We start from the raw sequence: 23,231 nt of genomic DNA, 5'->3' as shown, positions 1-23,231 counted from the left end.
CTGGAAACCATTATTCAAGCTGCCTGTTCTTCATGCATTAAAACATCTTGTGAATTTTTACCTTTAGCATCCTATGGAGCAGTTTCACCTTTCGTGCCTCCTCCCTGGCCTGGAATAGAGCAAATCCCTGTGGGGGTCTCACTTTGGTGATCCTTTCAGAGACTTTTTCCACTAGAGGACATTCCACCAGTGTATCCTCTTCTTCAGGATGCAGGCGCTTCACCACCAGAGCAAAGTACAGTGCCTCCAATAAGACCTGGTACAACAGGAACATAAAAAACTGTCACCATAAAAGCTCCAGCAATGATTGAAGAATCCAAAAAAAACATGAAAACAGCAAGGAACAATATATCTCTATTAGCCACATCCCAAACAGCCCTGTCTCTCATACGTGACTGAACTCACCTTCAGTGGCTCAAGTACAAAGAAGGAGCAGAGGAAACTGAAGATCCCAGAAATGAGCCACATTAGACCAATGCTGGATGTGAACCCAACGCCAATCCAAACAGAGACGGCAAAGCAACAGAGTAGGAGAATGCAGCTAACAGCGTGAGCTACACGAGCGCACCATGAGGGCAGCATCTGCCTGGGTCTCTGAAACGCGTCGGTTATTACTGTCAAATTGAAGCAAGGAAATGGTCAGGACAAAGGTAAAATATTTTTCTATTTGGTTTCTGATGAAATGTATTATATTATAAACAAATCCATCAGAATAACAGTACAGTCTCCAAAAGTAGAAGATGCAGTGAAAGTAACCACAGACTAAGCAGCATTCTGTACCTGTTCGTGCTGACTTGGGAGATCTTGTTACCTCTCCAACAGGGGAAGTCATGGCCTGACCTCTCTCATTTAGCTTATCCAAAATGATGGTATCGGTTTTGTCCCCAAAAGGATTAGATCTGTGGAAAGAGAAAAAACAGCTCTATTTAGCCCCAACAGTACCCCCACTCATGTTCTGCTGATCGGATGGGGGCTTAAAATGTATTTAGAAATCTGTTGGGGCATCTATGCTGAAATTAAATAAAAGTTAAAAAGAATGTTTAAATAAACCCTCTATATAATGCGATGTATTCAAAAGTTACTTTGCTTCATCTTAGATGGTCCACTTACAAGTCTGACAGAAGATCTGTATCGGTCCTAGAAATCCTTCTTAGATCCCGTGGCAGGGACATGCTGCTGGCATCATCTGTAGAAATACAAGATGTTGTTAGTAGGTGAAACACAACAAAAACAGTAGTATGTCTTTCCCTTAGCAACTAGTTGCCCTAGTTTCCTAACCTGAAGCAAGGAAGGGTCGAGCTGGAGGTTGTGGAAGACCAACAACCACGCTGTCTTCCTCGCTGGGGTGGCAGCTGCCATCTAGTCCAATGTGGCGGCAAGTGCGATGCCTCTCCAGCTTCTGAATGGTGTTGCCCATGATGGAGGGGTCACTGAGAAGGTCGGGCCAGCTAAGTACACCATCGTTGGAATTCCACTGAATAAAGCTGTGCAGGAGCAGACAAAAGTTCCCATTAGCAATTGGTTGCGATAAACACTGTTGTGTTTTTAATGTCAAAATATTGGGATGTCCTCTTGTTATGGTAAATGACCTTCAAGCACTAGACTGCTCTGATGTTGGACTGATTGTCCCCTCACTTTCTGTGACTCACCTTTTAGTATCGTCCAAGGCTATGTCTGTTTTGGTTTGGTCAGAAAATGCCTGTGAAAAGAGACAAGATAATGATGCCAAAAATTTATATTTAAAAAAAACGGCTGCCTTTTAAGTACCTAGGAACTTCCCAGAACTGGTTGCCCAGAGCTCATCCTTTCAAATTCCTTATAGGAGAAAGAAGGATGTTGTATGTGTAGCAAGGGGTAGTATGTGGCAGTTAGATATTAAAGGGGTGGAAAGTGACAGGGATTATGCATTAATAGGTGGAGCCTGGGTGGGAGTAGGTGGAACCAGAGGAGGAGGGGGCAGAGCCTGGGTGGGAAGTGGGCATGACCAAGCAACACTCCTCTATGTGGAGATTAAAGACAGAAGCTCAGGTCCCTGGTTGGGGAACAGTTTATGATTGGATGTGCCCTTCTGTTGAAAGGCCAGTGATACCTAATGGTCACACGGCCTATAATTTGTTTGTCTGTTTGTGAAGCAGTAAGTGATTGATTATGCCTGTTGTTGAAGTGGCCATGGATTGGTTATGGCTGTCTGGACTGGTAACTACTTACTAAAAGAAGTTTAAAACAGAGAATTCATGCAGTTCTCCATGGAGAACGTGATATATAGACTTCCTCACCTCACCATGGATTCCAGTATAAGTCATAAATGAGCTCTCCATCACCATTGTATCCAAGTAATTATCAATTTCCAGTGACTGCTGATCAAACAAGGAGAGGGATTGTTTCACACAGGTCTGGAAAAAAAAAAAAAAACTTTTTAAAAAAAGAAAAAAACAAGGGGTAATTCAGCTTGTGAAGACATTATCTACTGGACTTTGGTCTCTGTACCTTGCTGCGGGCCCGTCTGAAGAGGAAGAGGATGAAAAGGTAGATCGGATACACCAAGACGCTGGTCACCATTCCCACAGCCACTGAGTCAATGCTGAGGGGCACGTGTTGTGATACGGCTCCATCCCTGACACATGAAAGATCAACAAAACCCATCCGTGATGACTGAATAACACTGTACTGTCTACAGAGTCCTCTTTACATTTAGTGTTGTCCTCATCTTTGACTTAAAAAACCAAACACAATTTTAATGTTTAAAAACATCTTGTAGAAACTGGCAGACTTTAGTCATTTCTCTCCAAATATTTGTCCAATAAAGAACCTAATGGAATCAGATTTGCTGTCTTTTAGTACAATGTGCAAATTATGAAGTATGAATTGAATAACAAGTAGCACAGGTAATAATGCTTCACTTCACATTGATATGAACAAATATTGCCTCGAACTCACCCATGGTTCCTGTCTCCAACTACTCCATACCACACGGCATTGGCACAGAGGAAAAGGAAAATCAGGAGAGCGCAGCATGTAGCACGTTGGACGCGAGTGAATCGGCTGCGAGGTGGTCGGTCCCACATAGAAAGCCACACATGCTTCTCAGAGATCCCTCGCTGCAGTTCAGCGGTGAAAATCCGGGAAAATCTTTTCAACTCCGTCTCACCTAAAATGAAAAACATGAATCTGATGCGTGTTCTACCCCACTAAGGACATTTTCAGACCTTTAATAAAAGTAATGAGGTTTAAGACATAACTCACTGGCAGCAAAGATTTCCCGTTCCACTCTGCGTCCACTGTCCTCCTGTCCAACGGACAGCCAGCCATTCACCAGGAAGAAGAAATTCTTACTGCTCTGCAGGTCTCGGATGATAACATGTTGTACATACCAGGATGGACTAAGCCCTAACATATAAAGACAAACAGACACAGTATAAGGAATACATTAAACATCAACTATAACCTAACGTCTGATAAAATATGATGATGTTGTGATATGATATGATGATATGATATGATGAGATGATATGATATGATGAAGTTAGTTAGTTCAGTTTAGAAACTTGTTGTTCTAGCTGGTGGTATTATGTGATTCCCGAAAACCTCGTAGATCACTAATATCTGTCTAGCCCATGGTTGAGGAACCTCTACAAGAGCCAGATTTGGACTCCAATTTCTTGCAGTGAATGTTTCCATGGCCTAAAATCAGCAATCAATTTGACTGCCGTACCTTTGTTGTCATGCCACAAGCGGATTTTCCACACATTTCCCAAACTACTCTCAGTTGCGATCTGGAAGATATCCACGCTGTTTCGATGAAAGGTGTTTTCGCCATCCAGATGCCTGTGGCCACTTTTATCGTCCACTCCATACAAGCTGATACCAACATGGGCTGTTGTACCTGAAGAGAAAAATCTCATGTGTTAGGACATCTCTAAATGCCCTATTACCACTAAATTAATATTTCTACATTAACCCAGTTAGATAAAATCATAAAAAGATTATCCAATATATCCAACATTCTAGGGATGACGATTAAAGGCGAGTTCGATGGTTCTCCATCCTGCGCTTTTTTCTCAAAGAATAAATAGCCTATAAATTGCTTGAACTCACCAGACCCGCGACCCCATCCAGTCTTTACCAAGACCTCGTATTTGAAGAGTCCAGACTTTCCACAAAATGGAATGACCCCTGCCTTGTTTACATCTAGGAGGTCCAGTTTATGGACAATAATGGTGGCGATGGCATAGGTGACGAAGCAAACTGCGCAGGTAAGGAGCACAATGTAATTTATACCAGGCGGAGGAGGCTGTAGAGACAGAGTTGAGAGGAGATTAACCGACACTCAATGTTTCACTGTGCTGAATTATCTATGATTCTTTTAATCTCTTTACACTATAATTTCTTGGCTACAGTCTTCAGGTTGCCCCATTATATGGCCAGGACCCCTACGCTTCAGATGAAATGGATCAATTAGTATCTCATCTGAAAGACAGATTTTTGATCAAAAAGCCTGTGATTAAGGGAGAATATCTAACTAATCTCATCTAAGAACCAACACTGAGAAACAACTGAGAACAGCTGTTATCTCTTTTGATTTCAGTGTGATTGATTTTCCTAATGGACAGCTCTGTGTATCAGAATTTGATGGCGCTATATAAAACAATAAATAATAATAATAATAATCACATTGGCTTTTTATCAACAAATCATCAGTAATAAATAAGTGATGTTACTGATTTGTTTCTAGCAGAAGCAGATTTAAGACTGTACATATAAGGAGGTATACATTTTTTTATTGTGAAATTCACTTTAAAAACCTAACAATAATCTGGCAATAATGACGGATATCATTATTCTATAAAATAGCTTTTTCATTCATTTTTCACTTTCACTACCAAAGCATGAGACTATTTGGAAGCCTCCCTTTTGGGCAGGAGCCTCTAAAACTACTAGTTAAAAATTACACGCAGTCTTCTGTAACTTCTCATTATACTGTAACTGCTAACTTACGGGGTGGATAAAGTTGACCGAATGTGGTGGAACAAACAAGCTGGCACCAAACGCAGTCAAGTGTTGGGTTTTACACACGGCTTGATCTGGTCGAGTGTCTTCCAGTGGTAAAAGCCCTTCTGTCTTCCATTTCATCTCTTTCTCATCAAAGTACTGGCACAACGAGGTATACAAACCCAATGTTACGTCCACAGATGACCACATATAATGGTTAGTGATGTTCAGGTAATAGTGTCTGGTCAGGTTCCCCACACTGGTGGAAAAGAGAAGAATATTTTAGTGAGTACAAGTTTGGAAGGTCTACATTTTTTGGATCGCTTGTATTTATTTTCTTACATGGGAGCAATGAAGAAGGTATACAGCTTGTGGTCCTCCCCAGACATGGCATCCGCATCAATCTTCTTCATGACGGAATAGTTGTATTGATTGGGGTGACCTGACTCATGTAGGTAAACTGTGATGAAAGGCTCTGGCTCACTGCTCACATACCAGCCTACACAGGACACACATTAGTGTTACCAGACAATCAAGCGACAATCAAGGTGACCAGAACTCGGAAACCCGGTTAGGCTGATACTCACTGTCCTTCACTACATAGGTGACCTGTAGGTGAAGACCTGCATTCCAGTTACTGCTCTCTGTCTCCACTTCCACCTTCACTGAACTGTGGCTTAACACAGACGTCAACCCTGCCGTTATATTCCCCATTCCGGTGTTGTTGGCCACACTGACTGTGATGGCCTTTTCTGAATCTAAGCTTTCGACAGGGATCTGGCTCCCGTTGCTGGTTTGAAAAGCCATAGATGCTACTTTGGTGGACACAGTGTAGTTACTGATGAAACCAAATGGGTAGGGGTTGGAGTCCACTTGGAACATGACTTGGATGATGTCTGTTTGGTCTAGAAAGGTGCTGTTGAAGCCTTGTGGGATAAAGAACTGGCAGCCCGTCTTGTTGCTGTAACAGAGCAAGTTAAAAGGGTCGGAACGCTTGCCCCAAGCCAGAATTTCTCCTCCCTGCAAAGTTAGGGGCTCTTCGTTTAGCACTCTGGACTTCATTAGGATCCGCATCAGATCAGAGGAGAGATTGTAAGCCTTGGAGGCTACAGCTGGACTGTTAAGACCACCGCACAACTTGCCTTCTTTGTAGATGGACGGTCTGGTGTTTACCAAGTGAATTACATCTCCTGCAATGCAGATTAGTAAAGTTATGTACATCCTAAACAGTACTACTAGCAAGTAGCCATACACAATATGCTATGGCACGATGGCACGCATGTCCATACCCAAACTGATAACAACCATTTGATGAAATACCAACAGACACATGTAGTTTACAGCAGCACTGGGCATATGCTGGAACGTCCGGCAGCGAAGTCCGTATCCTGCACTAAGTGCGATCAAAGTCATGTATATATATATATATATATATATATATATAGTTATGGGAAAAAAAACATTAACGGCATGGGGTCAGTAGACAAACATGAATTATACAAAATGACCGGAGTGTACGCTGCCTACACAACAATTTATGCTCATGGAGGATTTCTGCTTTATCATGGTTGATGGATGAGCTTGGCAGGCTTTTTTTGCATTTGGATTGCCGCCGCATCGAAGGTTCGCAGAGTAAAACATGCCAAGCAAACGATGACTGCTTTCACCTGCATCTTCTGCACGACCTTTGCAGACATATTTCTATAAATCATTTGTCGCAGGGAGCGAGCTCATAATTTAAGAAAAAAATATTGATCGCCTATGCATCAGACGTTTATCTTTATTGAACACGATAAATATGTTGACTTTTAAATAGGTCTCTGATTTTGTTATCATTAATATAATATACATATGGAATACGTATTACTCCAGTTTGTGTGTAAATCTTCTTGTAATACTTTTTTTTAGCGCTCATTTCTCCAAATCGTCTGCATTGTCGTTTCAAAAGTTCCATCAATGCTAATAAGTAGCATGAAGGAAAACATTTGCACGTAGAGAATAAAACACATAGCCTGAAGAATACATCAGCCAATAAATAATCCCATGGAAACCTGCTATCTGCTCACCCATTATATTAAGGATGTTATCTGCGATTGTAGTTGGGGTCATAACACCTTGGGTGGTCTCGTTCTGCAGTATGGACATCATGGCTTCCAGCTTGTTCAGGGTTTTCCGTTGACAAGATGCACAAATTAGCTCCTTGTTGGTCACCTTAAGACAGAGAATAATGAGGTGGTTGTTTACAAGATTTCTACGCTGTCCTGTAATGTGCCTTGGCCATGACTGGACGCTCTACCTCGAGTATGTTGGAAGGAATCGTGGGGCAGATGTCATTTGACTTTACTTGGCCAAACTGGAATAGTGGGCAACTATGCATACATGTTCTTCTTGAATATTACTGAAGGGCTAAAAATACTGATTGATGTGGACGTTTATAATGACATTTATTATGATCTGTTTTATGGGATTTATGGAATTTAAAGCAAAGATTTCTTTAGAAATGTAATTTCCAGGGACAGAGTTCTGAATCAGGAGATATTACCCCTGAAACCCACTCGCTAATTTCTAGATTGATCTAGAAAGTCTCATTTAACTGTAAAATACACCAGCAACTTTAAACCATAATCGTACAAAACCAGACGTGATACAGACGTGATGTACATAAATTAGATACAGACTTTCACATGTTTCTAATGTAAAGAAATATATAAATACTTTTAAAATACATTTTAAAGTTTACCAATACGTTAGCAATCATGTCCTATGCATGGTTTGCCAAAATGAACTCACTGTCACAATGCCAAATACTAATAGGAAACAAACAAGAAAAGGGAATCCCCACAAAAAAATACTTTGACGGAGGAAGGTAGTGGTTGAGATAACTAAATTATTGAAAGCTGGGGAATTGGAATTTGGGTGGGAATGTCCAGACCGGTCCTCCCTTCCTGCGCTGCATAGTATCACGGTTAACGAAACATGAATTAAATCATTCATGGCACATGTAGTCTTTGTTTCGGGGGAAAAAATGTTCAAATGTAACAGTTTAATACATTTTAACATTTTTCCTCCTTTGCACCTCTCTCCTGCACTTTGTTAAATTCTTTGGTGTATTTAAATGTCTCTCTCCCATGTCTCTCTCTTCACATGTCATGGAGCTGTAACTTTGCCCACAATTGTTACAGTTTTGTCTTGCTAAGTCCCGACCTGCGCATGGACCTCTTACCGTACACTGCGCCAACGCGGCTGCAATTTGCTGTATGTCATCCACGGTGTTGACCTTCAGTGAGATCAGAGTGTCCGTAATATTCCTCCTTACAATGCTAAGGTCCAGATCGCTGGTCTCGCCCCGCGCGCCCATTAGCACTTCATACTGCGTGAGGGACACACAAACACACAAGATGTTTTGGACTCAAAAAAACAAGCCCCTGCCACCCCAATCCGTCTGTCGTATAAAGATTTATTAGGTGCATTAGGGTGGGATACAAAATAATGGTTTGGTATTTCTAGAGATTGATGGAGACTGTCAGTTCTACAAATTCTCTACTTCACACACGAAGGGTTCAATCTTTTAACCAGCGAAGGAAGACAAAAACATAGTTTTCCTTAAAAAGAACAATCGGTTAAAAATGAAAGGGAAGTAATGGGTCATTTCTTAGATAAATGCTAATGGTTCTATGTAGCAGATACAAACTCTTTTGCGTTTCTGCCTTCTACATTTTGGGGGTACTGGGGGTCTTGGAGCAGCAAATAAATCATAGAGATGTATCTAGAGTGGCATAACATTTATTAAAGATGAAAATGCATCTTTATGGTTCTTATTGTCATGGACAGTAAGGACCAGGAGCTCTTAGATGAAGAACACAGATGGCTTTATCTGCTATCTTATTGTCAAAAATTAATTGCACATAAAACAAACATTTATTTAAGATACAAAAGTAAATTATTTGTTTAAATGAGTAAGTATCATGGCTGGATTTAAACGATAGTCATTCCTAGAAACAAGACCCCCAACAGCCAAAATGTAAGCACTTTATTTACCTCATTGAGAACAGTGATGAGAGCCAAGGAATACTCAGCCACATTCTGGGGGTCTCCCTGTTTCAACAAGCCTTGCAGGGTGGTCTCGGTCAGGTTATGTAACCAGTGGGCAAGGCTGGGGAATCCATCAGGAATGATCGGCATTGCAATAACCTGGGAGCTACACAAAGGAAGACAAGCAGTCAACAAACCCAAGACACAATTGTCTAACATTAGACCTGTTATACCCAGAATACCCAGAATTCCGTAACAATACTGGAAATGCTGCATCCGGGTTTAATGAAAGATGCTCATCTATGAACAGATTATTTGATGTTAATTTTATATTTTTATTCGCTTGTTTAAATTTTTCACATACTGATTCAAGGCCACCGTCGCTGCTCCTTGCTGGTCCTGCACCACCACGGATATGTTCACTGTAAAGTTTGCCTCGTGGAACCCAACGGGTAGGAAGGTGCTGTGCTCCGACCTGCTCCCTTTGTAAACCCAGAACTCATCACAGTGTGCTTCCCTGCAGCGAGTCACAATCAGACTGAATACCAGGGACGCCCCTGCATCCTCAGCATCCCTCCATCCTTTAAAGAGAAAAAGAGACCCCCAAGAAAGTTATGGATAAAATAAGCAACACTAACATACATTTAAGTCTTTGTATACCTTAATGGAATGTCTAGAAACATTCCTTTGTTTAAAAAGTACTTTTGGCGTGAAATACTGACCTGTGCAGTCAAACTGGATCTTGGTGGACAGGGCATGTATAGTTTTATTCGGGAAGATCCTACAACTTCCTCCAGAAGGTGGACTGTTGGGCAGTAGGTCAATGGAAGCGAATCCTTCTTCGTCCATGGAGGGGTCACTCACATGAAGAGTAAATGTGTATCCTTCTCCATCCTTAAGCACCCCTTGTCTCAGCACCAGATTCATTTCACGGGCTCCGGTGGTTGTAGTGCTGGAGTCCAGGAGAAGGGTCTTGTTGCTGAAACTCTGAGCTGTCCATCTCTGCAAAGAGAAAGAGGAAGCGATGATTGAAAAGTAATGGACACCCAGGGCAAAATGGCAAATGTAACGGACCCCAAAGTTAATGGAGCACGAAGACCACTTTGCACAAGCAATCCCGGGGTGTAAATGAGTAAGATGAAGATAATAGAAAGCAAGATGGCAGGCATGCAGTGTCTAATTAAGATTGCAATAGGAAAATGGAAAGAAAACAAATCCCTACATGTTTTTGAACAATTTGCACCAAAAGGGGGGCATAGCAAGTATGAAAAATGTCAGCCACAGAAAGCCATTCGCATTATCCAATGGTGGTCTTACCCCTGATCTCGAGTCATCTTGACAATTACTGCAGCTTCCCTCCAGATACACATAAGAGCTGGAGCTGACCTCATACACAGACTGCGCTTTGCATGACACACATTTCAAGGACACGATTGGGACGCTTCCTTTTTTTATCAACACCTAAAGGAAAGAGACGGGGAGATCGGGTTAAACATAAAAGCATCACATACAATCTTCCTTCTCTTATTAAACTTATCACATTAAAAGTATCACATGGCATGGTTGCATTGCGCCACACTAACCGTTTGATTGGTAGACTCAGGAGACATGCCCTTTTTGCTGATACTCAAATAAAAGGTGTACTCCACTCCTGGCTCCAGCACAGATTTAGGAATTATCATAACTCCGGATTCCGAACCAAAGTCGGAACAATATCCTGTAGGCTCTGAATTCTAAAACAGAACAACGTGAATAAATAAAAAGGTTTTTTGAGTGCCTGGACTGGAATCTGCATTATACATAGTATTGACATTAAATAAATCATTTTATTTTAGCCGGTATCCACCTGACCACCTCCACTCAACTGGCTGCTCTTGTTGCATATCTGAAATTCATATAGCTTTCTAAAACAGGTAGATTAAAACCTATTACAAAAAATATCTTAAATATCCTCAACTGTTTTGGAAGAGGTAATTAGTGAATACACTAAAAATGTAATTACAAGATCTTGAGTGTATCACTATGCTTGTTGTACACTCATATACTTTATCTTACGTATATATCTCACCTTGGTGCAAGTCCATTTATAATTCAGCGGCGTCTGCACATTTTCCTCCAGGTTAGGGTCATAGGACTTCTCTCCATCCAGAATGAGATCCCGACTATTGGACCAAACACGGTAAGATCCGCCGTCGATGATGGGCACAAGCTTGCTTGGCATCATGGTTACATTGGCAAAGCTGCTTTTAGATAGAGGAGTGTCACCAAAGGACACTGAGAATACAAAACAGTAGTCTCCGATATCTAGAGCAAGCTTGGGGACCACCAGCTGCGGCCTGCTTACATCTACATTTTGAAGATGAACTTTATCTGACTCTTGGTAGTGAAGACAACTAGAAGCTCTAAAGATCTCCCACAGGTGCTCGGTTTGGTAACTGATGCATCCACGCAAATTGATATTTGCCTCAATGTAGTTCCTTTGGGACCTCTTCATGATCACTTGTGTTGGCAGTTCAAGCTGTACTACAGGTTCTTCGCACTCTAATATCCGAGTGGTCACTGCCATTTGAGCAATCCAAAAGCTGATTAAATTGGAAGCATTTACAACCACCAGATAGTCTCCAGGTGCGTGGTAGGAATGATCGGCAGTTGATCTATAAGTGACCAGAGCAGGAGAATTATCCCCAAACGTCCAATGCAAGATAACCTCCGACGGACTTGGATGAACGACGGCTTCAAAAGTGACGCTTCTGTTAACATACGCGTTAACAGGTTTCAGAGTAAGCCCCACAATCAGTTCTTGGACTTTTATGATTTTTGTGATATTCTGGCTACCCAAGTCATTTGAAGCACTCAGGTGGATTTTGAGAAGGCCTGCGGCAATTGGGGTATAGGTGACATTTCTGCCTGCAAGGCTGGTCGTGGGCTGGCCCTGCAAATCAAATTGCCAAGTATAGGCGACTAAAGAACCATTACTGACTTCTGCTCGAAAACTTTTTTCTACCCGAGCTGGAATCGCTACTTCACAGCAGTTCACAATTTTTAAATTTTTTATTGCTTCAAGAACCGAGATCATCACTGTAGCACGTTCTTCACTAACCAGGTTAGTGGCAACCACAGTTACTGGGTAACCTCCAATTTTTGTGAACTCATGGGTATATGTAGTATCATTAAGCAGGATGGAATAGTCTCCATTTATCGTCAACTTGTAGCTGACGGAAGTACCAGCTGACAGTAAAATGGTGAAAACGACTCTCTCACCGGGTTCCACCACTTTTTTGCTTACGAGTAACTTCAAACCTTGAATTTTGTCTTGTACAGTGATGTTTTTAGAAGCAGTCTCCCAGCTGACATCGTTGGATGCATTTAGACCTATTATAAAAATACCAGCGTCGTAAAAATGTACCATTTGCATCTTCCCTTCCTCTGAGCCATCAGGAAGTTTCCAAGACCACGATACGTTTGAACCTCTCTCAACATTCCCGTCAAGGTACAGGACAGTTCCAGTAGGTACATGGTCACCTTTGTGATCTATGGTTGAAATGGATACACCTTCAATTGGCTCTTCGACAAAGATGGTGATTGTTGAGTTGACTGAACCCAAGGTATTGTTGGCAACAGCAAAGACTTCTTTTGGATTTGGACTTAGGAACTTATAAAGGACAAAAGACTCATAGGTGAACCAAACTGCTCCGTCTTCTAAGTACCACGTGTATGACACCCCAGAGCCACTGGTCAAACTCATGCTGATGTTAACTGTGGAATTTACAGCGACTGGGTTGGGAAAAGCTTGAAGCGTAAGTTGGCCGAGACGTTCAATAAATGTTATACTCTTACTAACATTGGTGGCACCCAACATGTTGGCAGCCTTCAGAAGTACGGTGTAAGTTTCAGCTTCCAAACTAGTAAACTGATAGGTCTTCCCAACTCCACTCTGGACAACACTGTCATTTTTCAAAATAAGCCAGCTGTAGGAGATGTTACTGCCGTCGGTCACAGTGGCCTGAAGCGGGAGACTTGTATTCGTCGGGAAGCAGCAATCATTCACCAGGTCAGAAGAAACAATTTGAAGGCCTTCGATCATTTGCAAGACATAGATAACGATACTATCCTGCAAGGAGCTGATTTCATTCTCTGCCGTGACGATCACGTTGAACGTACCAATGGAACGGAACGTGTAGGAGATGGTGGAGTTGCAAAATATTGGGGAGCAACGGTCGCAGAGTATCCATGAGTAATGGACGTCATCGCCTGCCTCAAGAAAGGCGGAAAAAGTTACTGACCCATTTAACGGCACTACAGTTCGTGTGGCATTCATGCTCAGGCCTCGTATCCTGGTTTTTACAGTAATATTTAGGCTGACTGTACTGTTGCTTATATCATTCTTGCTATGTAGGATGATAGAAAAGTTTCCAGTGCTGTTGTATGTTTGAGTTACTATTTGTCCTGTTTGCATGTTACCATCTCCAAAATCCCAATAGTAGGTAACATTTGTCCCATTCCCTATAGCTTCAAAAACATACAGCTGGTCAATTTCTAAAACATTAGTCCCGTTGTAGTCAATCATGACTGCACCCACTGGTTCTTGGACGTATACAAGGGCCGTGTCATTGTTGGAGGATACGTTATTGAACACAGACACAGAGATTAGATATGTTCCAGGAAGTTTGTAGGTGTAATTAGTCTGTATTCCGCTGCTGAGTTTTGATCCATTTGTCCCAAAATCCCATACATATCTGTAGCTGGAGGAAGTGGGAAAGACGTCAACCCTGAAATGGCTCTCGTCACCAAGAGCTATGAACTGTGTGTCTGGTAAGATGGTAACGTTAACAATCTCTGGCTCTATACAGATGTTGGTGTAGTAGTATGCCTTGTTGACTTCACTAGCAAGAACTAGAGAAAGGGGGTATATACCGCTTGTCGAGAAGTTGTACTCGACTGAAGGGAAACCGTAAGCAGTGATGATGGACGTACCATTGCCAAATGTCCAGTTGAACGTATAGCTTTCATAGTCCCCCGTGACGTATGCCGTTAGCGTGACGTTTGGGTTTTCACGGATACAAGTGGACGGTTCTATCTTTAGAACCTGCAAGAGATACACATGAACGTGCAAGGACTCAGACACAGAATTTACTGGGTTACTAGCCGTGACAATAACTGTATAATTCCCATCTTTAGAGTACGTGTGGTTAACCATGGGTTCATTCCCCACTAGCAGAGACCCATCCCCCATGCTGAAGTTCCAGGTGATATTATCTCCCGTTTCCACTGAGGCATTTATAAACGTCTGCAAGCCTCTCTCTGTCGGTTCATTTGAGGAGACCAACAAACCGGTGATCTCTTCGTGGACATAGAAGGTCTTTGTGACCCAGATTTCATTAATGTCATTCCTGGCGATCAAGCTAACATTGTACACTCCTAATTCGAGGAAAGTGTGGTTCACTGTGGGATCACTCGTGTTTGCTGGCAAAGAACCATCGCCAAAATCCCAAATGTAAAAAATCCCAACGTGTGAGGGCTCTGCTTTTGCTTCAAAAACAACAGTGCTCCCAAGAACAATGACTTCCGCTTCGCTTTCAATACTTAAGTTGGTTAGGATGCTTTGAATTTGCAGAGGAATCACCATGGAGACATTCTCATACTTGTTGGACACTGACACGGTTATATTATACATTCCTACGGGAAATATAGAATATAATCAATTATACAGCAGGCACAAAACAGGAATTTTACCTCACATTTTTCTGAAGTTCTGATGTTTTTTGGTAACTGGTCAACCATTTGGTTTCAGTTGTGGTTATTTTGAATGCAGGTTCTTACCTGGCTCCTGATAACTGTGCGTGACATTATTCTCAATTAAAACCTGATGGATCAATGGGTTTGGAACGGGAAACGATTGATTGTATGGCGGTCGATAATGATACTCTTGCCTTGTGCTATTGCCATCTCCAAATGACCAACTGAAATAAAGGGTAACATGGCAAGAACTCAATTCCAAATCTGTTCGGTGGTAGTGGATATGATGATCTCTGAACTTATCACATTAATGGTCTACTTACCTAAATATGGCTTCCACGGCAGAGTCAACGAGAATACTTGCTGAAAGTTCTATCAAAGTGTTCTGGGTACCAACTGCTGGAATTCCAGAGACGATAAAGTCATGCATTGGGTTCATTTTTTCCGCGGTCACATTGTAATTCACTGTAGCGTTGCTCACGTGGTTTGAAGCCGTAAGCTACAAAACAGAAAAGGACTTTAGTGCAGTAATAGAAAAATAAATGACGTGAGGATAGTGGAGAAGATAGTGGAGGAGATACACTCGTCCACTGGGAGGATGCATACCTATACAGCAACCGAGATAACATGGCTGGATTTTATTGGCTCAAAATCAACTAAGCGTGGCTACCCCTGCTTCTTGATTGGCTTTTGGAGCTCTCCTTCCCTCCTCCTTGCCTCCTCTCCCTTGACCCACCATCTCTTTTCCCTCCCGGTTTCCTCCTTCCCCCCCTTTTCTCTATCATTCTTTATTCCCATTTTCTCATTGGGCGGGTTCAGTGGGGTGCGAAAGGGCATCTTTAAAGTCAGGATAATAACGAATACTTCTTTAATTATCCCATTTTGTTTGATTTCAAAACTATTACATTTTGATTTAAAAAAAAAAAAAAAAAAAAACATTGGCAGCTTCAAGGATGTAAAAGGGTTATATTTCGGTTATTTTGTAACCTGCACCAGTCGCTTACAGTAAAAAACAATGAAATATAAAAAGAAACAGATTGTACGGCCATCAACGTTCTATACTGGCGGCCATCATGATGGTCATCTGTTTCTTTTAGGCCGTAGACTGATCATCATGGTGAGTTTCAGTAACACAAGAAGCTGTTGTGAAACTATTTTTTACCCCTATTTTAGATGGCTTTTCAAAAATGTGTGTTTTTATGGGGTCCCTGAGGACACAGAATATATATGATACTAATTGGAATCAACAGACTGAACCGTAATTAAATTACTACATTTAGGTAGTGAACTTCAAAGCCTGCATTGCAGATTTTGGTGAAGTTTTCTATTTCACAAGGACTAAAGGCTGGATGACAGGTGAACATTAAGAAGATTTAGAAAATAAATAAACTTGTAACCAAGGCATGACATTGGTTGGAGGATTGAAATGATCACTAAACAGTGAAAATGGTTGTATAGGAAAAAAACGAACTGAATTCATAAAATAGGACGCGAGACAAGCTTCTTCCTACCGTCAGCTTGTAAATAGCTGCGCTGCGGTAGATGACATTGAAGACTGCGTTGTAGTACGTGAAGGACGATCGATCATCTACCATCCATTTAAACACAACATCTGAGCCTGCCTCCACCGAAGCCACGTTATTCTGCGGAACAAAAGTTACACGGTGAGCCCCGGACTACCAGAAGACATTCTAGTCCAAAGCAAAGGTGGCAAAGTGGTGGACGAGGCCCCCATCGAGTGACAATGACATCTAACTGTAAACACACAAAGACTGAGCATTTATTAACAGGAATGTATGGATCCTGATGAATAAAAAACAATACTCTACAAAATCTACATATGAATCATTTTATGGATTAATCATTTTATAAAAGGGCCTTGTGGATACAGTTATGTTGAAATAGTGCTACCGCACAAAACCCTACCGGAGTTGCAAGGATGGTTTAGACATAGAACTGTCATACATGGCCTCCAAGATTAATATGTCTTATCTCTTGAAAGTTTTATTATATACAGTATAGATTGTGAGGCTCTAGAGTGATAAAACATATTTTTATTCAAAACATTTGATGCCAACTTAAATAGTTCTTAAATAGCTACGTATCTATGTAAAATGGCTCACCACAAGGGTGTTGAGTAGGACTCTGGCTTGGGGTATAGGGTTGGCACTCAGCCCACGGATAGGTTCCTCCACTTTCACTGGAATGGTTATGTTCTGTGAACTTATAGCATTTTGCACAGTGATGACAAGATCCATAAATCCTTTACTGAGTCCATCGAGGAGGATCTCCGAGTACCAAACATCTCCTTCCTCCTCAGCACACTTTGAAGTCAAAGTAGAGATGTGAGGAGGACATGTCCGTTGGAAACCCCAGGTTTGGTTACTACCCATCCAAGAAGCTGTAGCATTTGATCCAGAGAGTATTTTAAGTACCAGGGCTGTATTATTAGTGGAGACGTAAATTATATCCTCCTGTGGTGTTGGGTAGATCACACATAAGCCCGAAACTGGTGATACCACAAAGATGCTACAAGATCTGTTGGCATTAAAGACCTGATTGCTAAAGTGCCCTGTAACAGTATAATGCCCAGGTTTCCACAAACCAAAGTTTGGAGTCTGGTTGAATATTGGAGCTACGTCTTCAGTGGTGCCAACGACTCTGATCGCGCAGGACATGCAGGTACCCTGTCCCTGGTTTCCTAACCCAGTGTTGGATGTCTGATTGGTCCATGCTTCCTCCAAGAGATTTTCAGATATGGAAGACATCCAATTGGGTTGATGTACAGAATAATAACAAGGCTCTGAAGAGCTACAATACAGGAATCCTTCATTGGGGCCATCATGCTGTACAATCAGAAGGTGATCAGGATGAACTGGGATTCTCACATCCTCAAAAAACGCCTAAAAAAACCAAACATTTTTATTTCTCCACAGTTCAGTAACAAGTTTGGGATACTGCATATCTGGGCCTTTCTAATCTCCCCCTGCTACAATAACACGCAATATTCTAGATTTCTTGAGGATTTTTACATATATTCCATCGACACCTGGAAACAGTTGGACAACAAGTTCTGGTCAACATACACCTTAGTCACACCATGCCCCTCAACTGTACCCTGATGGTTCTATATATTAGACAAAAAAATCATAAAATTCTATATGAATTATTCTTAGTTTTGCTATTTATGCAGTCTGTCTAAATTCAGCAATTTCTTTAACATGGATAGGCTACTCCAGGGATTTTCTCAGTTAAGTAGGTGAAGTATATTTCTGCCAAGACTAGTCAGTGTTTATGAGGGGGTATTCTATGTGGTGGGCATTCTATTGGTCTGCTATAATAATGGGTCATTTTATTTATTCCCGAAAGCCCGAGACACCCCTGATCTTAACCCCATAAAATATTAAAAAGATGAAAGTACCAAATAATGCGTGGAGTTTCCGGGTGGAATGGTGAATACAACTTCCTTTAACAGGACAAAGCTACGATAGCTTTGACCGGGAAGAGGGGATGAAGAAGTAGAGTCTATGGATTTATTGGTTGGAAGGCACCCGCTTCCCTCTGGAAAAGTGCTGTTGGTGGAATTGGACCAATCCAGGCCATCCTCACACTCCGGAAGTGTCTCGTTGACAAGCAGGATGTCGGGCATAGGGGTCTGGCTCTCGGGAGCATCACCTAATGCAAAGAGAATCATACGCATCACTTATTAGCTGATACAAAGATGATAATAGGTAGGCTGGATTGCGCAATCGAACGATAGGCTTTTCCAGTTTAGCCTACATTGCCAACACCGTTACTACACATCACCGGATTACTAGGGATTATAATACTTATGTTATTTCCAATGTCCATAAAATTAGCTATCTGTTTATGATTAATCCTCCACTTACTTTGTCCATCTTTTTTGGTGAACACTTGAAATCTCATCTGGACGGGTTTCTCCAGATCACGTGTCGCAAATTCTAGAGCGGACAGGTAAACCTCCTGTGTAAAGCGTAGTCCTGGGAAGATAAGAACCTGCCGGAAAATACAGGAACGCCGGTCAATAAGTAGCAAGTATTAATTAAATCCATTAAATCCTTGTGTTTTTACCCAAACCCATTAACCCTTTTTCTCACTAGATCAAGAGACCTTACAGGTCCATAGGGAATAATTTGGAGCCTGCAATAATATTTGGCTGGTTAATAATAATAATAATAATATATATATATAAATACCTCTACTCCGCCATCAGGTGATGACACGTTCTCTGTTCTTGTTAGATTCCGCAATGGCCATTTTATCTCAAAAACTTGAGATCCCAACACAAAATAGTTAGCCGTCAAAGTAACACCTGTGATACAAAACGTAATGCATGGTTTCGCGAGACTTATCTTTTTAAGATGAATCAGCCTGATATTCTTAAACGGCAGTTATCATGAAATGACTTTATAAAACGATTTAGTACATTTATTTTTAAAACCACAGAGTCCAAAAATGTAACTTATTAAATGCTGTTGAAATTGCTTAGAACTCTTTAAATCAACGTTTCTTGGGTTTGTTTGGCAGCATTTCATTAAGCAAGGGATACTTTTTTGAAAATGGATTTCTGCGCACAAGCAATACCTTGTGGTTTGTAATCACACACATAGCTGTGCTTCGCACTGCAGAGGTCGATGTTACAGACCCCCGACGGACCCATCCTCACGCAGCGATCGGCCTGGGATGGTTGGGGTTCCCCTGGAAGATGGTTCTGGCAATTCTGAAGGTCAAGGGCATCATCGCTACTGGAATCATTGAAGCCAATCCACACCTCGAGTCCACTGCAAGGAGGAATGAAAGTTAGGGTGGGGAGGGATGTTATTATGCACCTTATTAGTATAACCACATATTGTACATTGTCGAGAGGCAACCGGGTACCATCCTTGGAAGCTCCAATTAGACAAGAATTAGACAAACAGATAGATAAGGACAGAATGATGAACCAGGCGCTCAGCCTGCCTGAGAAACCCATAGTCTGGGCTGCTTTTTAATTATGAATGTCTTTAATGCAGTGCTGATTTTCAGCAGGGTTAGGTTGAAATCACCAAGGATTGCATTTAGAATTCATCAGTGTGATTCCATGCAAGCAACAAAAACAGAGACTCTGATATAGACAGACAGGCACGCTTGTATGTGTGAACAAGGAATGCTTTCCTCATAAGTTTAGACTTTTCAGTGGAATGGAAGTCAGAGGTCATCCTCGGGCTGCACATTTGTATCTTCTCTCAATATTGTCTTCTGCCATGGACAGACCGGCTGAAACAAGCTGATGGGGGCTCCGAGGAGCTTGGGAGAGATTTCACACAGCTGCGGCGCGGATGTGTATACGTGAAACCGATGCCAGGAGAAGACTGGCTTCTTATGTAGGAACCGTGCCCTGATCTCCTTCTTGAAGATCTGTTTAGAAACATTCATCTGGGGCCTCCACAGCCACTGAAACGAACCCTGCCTGTAGGGTACTCTGTACTCTGCGATTCAGTCAACGATTAACACCCTCCAGCTAATGAGCGTCAGATAAATATGCAGTAGTTTTCAGAATACACTTTTTGAGGCATAACCTTTATAAAGTGAGCACTAAAGCAGAACACATATAACCCAGCAGTAGGCTTATTTCCTTCCACGGTGGGATTTTGGCAGAATTACAGAAAATTATAGAAGTCATCCTCTACAAATCACGCAGTTCCAAAAAAGAATGTATGGAAATGTTTAATGAACTCAGAGCAGGCTCAACAAAGAACCGCACTGGGTTGCTGAAGGACACTGGACCTTCAAGGCGCTTACGGTTACGATTCCTCCAGAGAATGACTAATTAGTTAAGAGTCACATTAAAAGTTAACAATTAAAAAATGTGGGCCTTTAAAGTATAAGTCCTGCAAATACGTTTTCTTGGGCACATGTTAAAGACACAATGAAGAGTAGAGTTGATGAAATAATGATCAATCACGGAAGATTAAGTTTTTTCCCCTTTTTATATTAATATTTTTATTATATATATGTAGCAATACCTGATAATATGATACTTCAGAAAATCCTGGACATGAACATCTCTAACAATCACCAGGTCTCCATTGCCTCTCTCCTTGCAGATCCTCTGTGCCTCAAACCAGTCAGCTTTCTCCGACACCAGCTGATAGCAATGATTATTCTCCGGAAAGACCAGACTCCCAGCTGGGCAAGCAGGAGAGACTGCAGGGAAAGAAGGACCTGACATCAACAGGGAAAACATACATACATACACACGGGTGACATCATAGCCCACAGTTTATAAAGAGCCCAAGAGAATGTGGAGTCTTTAGTTGAAAATGATGCGTTTAATTGGGCTAACATAGAAAACATGCAACATAACATAAGCTTTTGGGACCTTAAGGGACATTTTCTCATTAAGCTATGCAATACAATACATGTCACACTGTCAACATGTCAACACATGCTACATATAAAAAAACATCTGAGTTTGGGCTCACCTGTCTCACCACGCTGAGACGTTACAGTATATCCAACATCCACACGTGTTCCGCCCCTCATAGACACATTGATGTTCAAACTTTCATGGGTTCTCACTAGCGATGAGCACATTATTTGAATCTCGTCGGGTGACCCCACCACAGGCACCTCATTGTGGACAACAACATTCCTGTTGCCCACCTGTAGGGTCACAGTGACATTATACAGCCCAGGTTGGGCATACCTGTGGGTCAAATTACTCTGGGTAGTGTTGATAATTTGGTCCCCCAAGTCCCAAAGTAAAGCAGTGATGGGGATCGGAGCCCTGACTTCTAGTTCCAGAGCTTCCCCAAGGCTGTAGGTCTCTTTTGACCGATGGATGGTGAGTGAGAGCTGAGCAGTGAAAACATCCTGAATTATGGTCAACCCGCAGTTGGAGAGAATCGATGGAGTCTCGCACATGTCCTGGCAGAGGGACGTGGTGTTGCCACACAGGCACCCATGCTGAGAGTCTAGGGCTCCGTGCGTGTACAGCTCCGAAAAGCACAGGGCACTACAGGACTCGTTACTGAGCTGAGTGGAGGCTACGGGTGTGAAAACCAACACGGATTCATTGCCGGCCGACAGATTGCGAGGACAGGAGATAAAATCAGCTCCTGGACAGAGAGGAAGGAAAGACTTCTGAGTATCATCTTCCATGTTTTTTCTTCATACACAACAAACAACAATCAACCAACAAGTATACACCCTGTCTAAACTACCCTTTTCGCTAAAAAAAGAGGGCACATAACATATTTTAACTCAATTGTGCAATGTAATATATATAGAAATGTATGGCGAGGTCAAACAAAAGCCCAGAAGGACCACATTTGCTAGAGGACCATCCGTGAAACAGAGAAAAAAGTGTTTTCTTGGGTCCAAATATCCATTCTAAAAGTTTGAAAAACCGTGTTATATGCCCACATAATTTGTTCTTGTGTCATTATACAAAGACTGGTTCATCTTTACTATAAAAAAGGTAATATCTGTTTCTTCTTTGATTCAACCAACAGGGACCTCTAAAACATCTAAAAAGAGCTAAAAGTCCTAGACCTTCAGAAGATCAGACAATCCAATCTGAGAACCTTGTGGTTTTTAACAGTTTCAAACGAGATTCTATTCTAAAATGAGAAGATGGAGTTTATTATCCGTCTCACCGTACTCACCACATGTAGCCCGGGCAAAAGACACATTGAACAAGGGATGACCGGACACGCCAGACGGCTGGGCACAAAGGGTAGAGTTTGTCTCCAAAACTGTCACACCTTGATCTTCAGCCCAACGAGGGAGCCAGGCAAGATGGCAGTCACACACCCAACTATTTCCGCTCAGGTCTCTGGTACGAGATGCAATGAGAAATGTTACAGGTTCTGGTTCATGCTTTTACCTCTTTAACTGAATAAATGGTTGAAAAGCTTAAGGTGATCTAAATAACTATACTTACAACTCCTGCAGATTCTCTAACTGTTCAAATAATCCTTTGTCCAAGGTCGTAATGTTATTATCCGACAGGTCTCTGCAATAAACAAAAAACAAGCAGTTAAAACGCATTATTTTGCATACATGTAAAGGTCTGTATAAAACATATTTGATGGACAATATATTTGTCATGGATCGTGCATACGGATCGTCTCTGGACATGCGCGGCGGCACAGAATGTGGCATGCATAATGATGTGGTACATCTGTCTGACATCTTGGCACAATTCTACGCATGGACTTGGACCTCTTACTAGTGTTTTGACAAGTTAACAATCACTTCTAGGTAGATCTAGATTGTATTTAAAGAGTTATTGAGGAAAAATTGGCCATTGAATGGAGTTGGGCCCAAAGTCTTGCCTCTTGTATTGAAAAGAAGACACGGTTTAAAAAAACAGACCTCCTCCTCGATCGGGCTCCCTTGTTACACGGTTACAAAATAACAAAGAGAAGTCTCGCAAACATACCCCAACAGGCCATCTAACTGCCACC

The 23,231-nt window shown here is 41.8% G+C and overlaps 1 protein-coding gene across 1 annotated transcript in view; it reads right to left on the bottom strand.

Moving 5' to 3' along the window:
- The window catches only part of PKD1 (polycystin 1, transient receptor potential channel interacting), a 46,927-nt gene that overhangs the window by 6,257 nt on the left and 17,439 nt on the right, over nt 1-23,231 (bottom strand). The window contains exons 2-36 of the mRNA XM_053470793.1: nt 22,706-22,777; nt 22,428-22,597; nt 21,243-21,878; nt 20,784-20,964; nt 19,363-19,559; nt 18,975-19,090; nt 18,648-18,774; nt 18,179-18,432; nt 16,881-17,660; nt 16,269-16,400; nt 15,081-15,256; nt 14,842-14,981; nt 11,090-14,697; nt 10,605-10,754; nt 10,339-10,482; nt 9,744-10,023; nt 9,386-9,602; nt 9,028-9,187; nt 8,213-8,359; nt 7,056-7,200; nt 5,577-6,179; nt 5,332-5,488; nt 4,996-5,248; nt 4,096-4,291; nt 3,713-3,883; nt 3,244-3,387; nt 2,938-3,148; nt 2,488-2,614; nt 2,277-2,393; nt 1,650-1,699; nt 1,279-1,484; nt 1,111-1,186; nt 781-899; nt 406-614; nt 62-256 (exon numbers count right to left, since the gene is read on the bottom strand). Coding sequence (XP_053326768.1) covers nt 62-256; nt 406-614; nt 781-899; nt 1,111-1,186; nt 1,279-1,484; nt 1,650-1,699; nt 2,277-2,393; nt 2,488-2,614; nt 2,938-3,148; nt 3,244-3,387; nt 3,713-3,883; nt 4,096-4,291; nt 4,996-5,248; nt 5,332-5,488; nt 5,577-6,179; nt 7,056-7,200; nt 8,213-8,359; nt 9,028-9,187; nt 9,386-9,602; nt 9,744-10,023; nt 10,339-10,482; nt 10,605-10,754; nt 11,090-14,697; nt 14,842-14,981; nt 15,081-15,256; nt 16,269-16,400; nt 16,881-17,660; nt 18,179-18,432; nt 18,648-18,774; nt 18,975-19,090; nt 19,363-19,559; nt 20,784-20,964; nt 21,243-21,878; nt 22,428-22,597; nt 22,706-22,777 — 10,666 coding nt within the window. The remainder of the gene's footprint in view (nt 1-61; nt 257-405; nt 615-780; nt 900-1,110; nt 1,187-1,278; nt 1,485-1,649; nt 1,700-2,276; nt 2,394-2,487; nt 2,615-2,937; nt 3,149-3,243; nt 3,388-3,712; nt 3,884-4,095; nt 4,292-4,995; nt 5,249-5,331; nt 5,489-5,576; nt 6,180-7,055; nt 7,201-8,212; nt 8,360-9,027; nt 9,188-9,385; nt 9,603-9,743; nt 10,024-10,338; nt 10,483-10,604; nt 10,755-11,089; nt 14,698-14,841; nt 14,982-15,080; nt 15,257-16,268; nt 16,401-16,880; nt 17,661-18,178; nt 18,433-18,647; nt 18,775-18,974; nt 19,091-19,362; nt 19,560-20,783; nt 20,965-21,242; nt 21,879-22,427; nt 22,598-22,705; nt 22,778-23,231) is intronic.

Source organism: Spea bombifrons, chromosome 7, assembly GCF_027358695.1.
Source record: "Spea bombifrons isolate aSpeBom1 chromosome 7, aSpeBom1.2.pri, whole genome shotgun sequence".
Classification (NCBI taxonomy): domain Eukaryota; kingdom Metazoa; phylum Chordata; class Amphibia; order Anura; family Pelobatidae; genus Spea; species Spea bombifrons.
Note: the sequence above shows the minus strand (reverse complement) of the source record. Positions and strands in the feature narration are given on the sequence as shown.